Genomic DNA, 3,778 nt, shown 5'->3' on the forward strand with positions numbered 1-3,778 from the left:
ACTAAAACAATTAGAGTTGCATAATTGATGAATTAAAATCCACAATTTTTCCATTTTAGTTGATAGTATATATTTTTAAATTGGTATTTTAGATTTTATTATTTTAGAAGATAGTGGCATACCACCAAAGGTACTATGTAGTATCAAAATGAAGGGTATATAATGTCAAAACCATATTATTGTGTGATAACAAAAGAAATAGAATAAAAAAAGTTGAGGTATCTTACCCGACATGAATCATATTTCTTCAAAAAAATAAGGATTATTGTTGTTTTTATGGTTTGAACTAGGACATAAATATGTGCTAAATTGTCACTTTCACACTCCTATTGACCCCCCCTAAATCTTTACTTGCAGTTTTTTGTATATAAATAGAGCCCCACACTTCTCCCCATAGACCCAAACTCACCACTAATCACCCATTCTCTCTTTCTCTCTCTTCTTCAATGGCAGCTGCATTCTCTGTTTCATTCTCTCTTCTCTTCTTCTTCTTCTCAAGCTTCTGCTTCCATCTCAGTTTTGGTGACTATGGTGGCTGGCAATCTGCTCATGCCACTTTCTATGGCGGCGGCGACGCTTCTGGCACAATGGGTACATTTTTCTTTTCTATTTTTGAGTAATCAGAAAAACTTGCAATCATTATTTGAGAGTGTGTATTTTGGTAAATCTTGCTTTGTGATCTTAGCTGACAAATGGTCATAGGTAGTTAAATCAGCCTAGGTCACCTCAACCTCAGGCTGAAATCGAACTTGTAACCTAACCTTGTGGTTATCAAGTCAAATAGTCTGACTAACTTGGTTGAGACTGTCCGTCAATTTTCTTTTGAGTAGTTGGAAAGGTGGATGGAAATTTAGAATTTTGTGCTAATTGTGGGGTTTGAATGTTGCAGGGGGAGCTTGTGGATATGGTAACTTGTACAGCACAGGTTATGGCACCAACATTGCAGCTCTTAGCACTGCTCTGTTCAACAATGGCTTGGCCTGCGGCTCTTGCTACGAGCTTATGTGCAACGGCCCCTACTGCGTCCCCGGCAGCATCACCGTCACTGCCACCGACTTCTGCCCACCAAACCCCGGCCTCTCCAACGACAATGGTGGTTGGTGTAACTCTCCCCGCCAACACTTCGACATGGCTCAGCCTGCTTACCTTCAAATCGCTATTTACCGGGCCGGAATTGTCCCTGTATCTTACCGAAGGTAAGAATTTATGTCGCTCGACTACAAGTCTCTTGACATTTTTTTTTTTAAATTTTTGTTTAAATATTAAATATAATATAAACGTTTAGTTTTGCTAATGACTTGAGTTTTTTTATCTTGGCAGGGTGCCTTGCAGGAAGAAGGGAGGAATAAGATTCACGATCAACGGACACACCTATTTTAACTTGGTGTTGGTGACCAACGTTGGGGGTTCTGGAGACGTCCATAGTGTTGCGATCAAGGGGTCAAAAACCGGATGGCAACAAATGTCACGGAATTGGGGCCAAAATTGGCAAAGCAACTCCGTTCTAGATGGCCAGAGCCTCTCATTCCAAGTCACCACCGGAGACGGGAGAACCGTCACCAGCTACAATGCCGCCCCTGCAAATTGGCGATTTGGTCAGACTTTTGAAGGGGCTCAATTTTAACTCCGAAAGTTTCACCCAATAGAAAAGAAAGAAGTTTAAAGTGTTTTTTACAACTTTACATTTCAAAGGGTGAGACGGCCGGGAGAGGCTCTATAGCCGTGGTGGCTGGTACCACCCGCTTAGGCCTATAGTCTATAGTAAATATAAGTGCTCTTTTCTTTCTTGAAAAAAAGCTACTCCGTTTATATTAAGGATTAGTGTTATACTTATATAGTTTAGAAGGATATATTTTCATTTTTCACAGATGTACTACATATATATGTTTAGTTGCGAGCCGGCCATATATAGTTAAACTTAGGCCACATTGAGTATGTTATATATTTTGTATATTTAATCCCGATTTGGTGTGCAAGAAAATTTGGGCAATTTAATAATACTATGATTTAATGTGAATTGTGTTGTTACTCTTTTATATTATATTATTCCTTTTTGGTTCTTTTTCTTTTTTCTGTGTCTTTTATCCCTTCTTGGTTTATCCCCTTATATTGTAGTGCCTCTGTTTATACCCACCAAGTTTGATACAAGTTAACAACCAATCTAAAGACACTATGTATAAAAAGTACATTTCATTAATAATCTTACAATTTTAATTTTAACTATTATTATTATTATTATTATTATTATTTTGTGAAAAACATATCAAAACGAACTTATATAAATTTGGAAAAACCAATAATAACGGCATATGCAAAGGGGTAACACTTGTGTGAGACCGTCTCACAGGTCGCAATTCGTGAGACGGGTCGAATATTTGATTAATGGGTCACATCCGTTGACAATTTAGTCATATGTTCACTTCTTTAGCAAAAGTGTAGTATATAGCTCTCTTTGATAGTTAATACTCCGTATTTGATAGCGCATTGCACACTGTTCAATAAGTCAATTGAAACCACATATCGAGACATACTCTCTTATCAATTTCATGATAGTTGTATTCTCGGGTTCTTGATACACACTCTCTTATCAATTTTATGATACCGGTTTTTAAGACACATACACTTCCTAGTGAATTTTATGGTAATTGCATTGTCAGATCAGATTTCAAACTTAAACATTTTGTTAACTTGTTTATTTAAGCCATTTCATTTATACTCCATGATTCTGATATCAATACTTTAGATAGGAATCTAGTGCACTTTTATGCCATTCAAAATAAAGACAAAATTAGTGAATGATTATTTACTGATAAGGATTTCTTTAGTTCAATTATGTTTGTTTTTAATGGCATAGTATGATTGGTTAATCGACGGTGCATAATTCACATGTGCATAATGATATGGACATTATTGTAAGTATAATATTTGGTTAGGATACTATAGCCCATACACAATATTATTTGGTTAGGATGCTATAGCCTATACACAATATTAGTGTATCAAAAACTTTTGTTTTTGGTTGACAAGAACAACTCAGTCATTACTTGAAAATGTGTATTGGGTAAAATTCTTTCTTATGTAAAAACCTAGACAAATTATACCATGTAGTAGGTCTACCTTTCATTGTAGACCCTTGTTCAAAAATAACCTTCAGATTAGATTCTGTATATGTAGCTGACTCACATTTTGTATATGTAGTTGACAATTTTTGTACTTGTAGCTATCATATTATGTGTCAACAATTATCAAGTTATTTGTTTATATGTACAAAAATTGTTAAGTGTAGCCGTGTAGGTACAAAATATGTTAACGGAAGGTACATAATTTTTGTATCAGGTTCACAATGCAAGCCACACAAAAGAGGTAAATTGCACATGTAGGGTGCATAATGATAAACATTATTATAACATTTTGGACGAGAAATTTTAAGAGGGAAATTACAAAAAATAACAAACATGTATATTGAGTCACAGTAAATTTGTTCTCTAAAATTGTTCTTTATTTTTTTTGACATGCTATTATTATATTTAATTATTTTTAAAATATTTGATTACTATTTACTCTTTTCATGACACATATATTTTTATTTTATTAATGGTAACTGAATTGACAAATTTAACTAATGAATATAAAAAGTATTATAATTGTTGGAAAAAAATAGCATAAAACTAGCATTGAAAGTGGCTACTTTTTTATACAAATATATGTGGGTCCAATTTCGATTTAAGTCGGGTCAAAGTGGATTCGGATTGTTCATAGTGAGACGAAGAGATTGATA

At 34.5% G+C, this 3,778-nt stretch overlaps 1 protein-coding gene across 1 annotated transcript; it reads left to right on the forward strand.

The window, feature by feature from the left end:
* Positions 1-401: 401 nt before the first annotated feature.
* Positions 402-2,017, forward strand: LOC116019994 (expansin-A2-like). The gene is made up of 3 exons (XM_031260416.1): positions 402-591; positions 890-1,196; positions 1,321-2,017. Exons 1-3 carry the CDS (start codon positions 447-449, stop codon positions 1,622-1,624), a joined length of 756 nt encoding a protein of 251 aa, XP_031116276.1. The 5' UTR covers positions 402-446; the 3' UTR covers positions 1,625-2,017.
* The last annotated feature ends 1,761 nt before the right edge of the window (positions 2,018-3,778 follow it).

Source organism: Ipomoea triloba, chromosome 5 (assembly GCF_003576645.1).
Source record: "Ipomoea triloba cultivar NCNSP0323 chromosome 5, ASM357664v1".
Taxonomy (NCBI): Eukaryota; Viridiplantae; Streptophyta; class Magnoliopsida; order Solanales; family Convolvulaceae; genus Ipomoea; species Ipomoea triloba.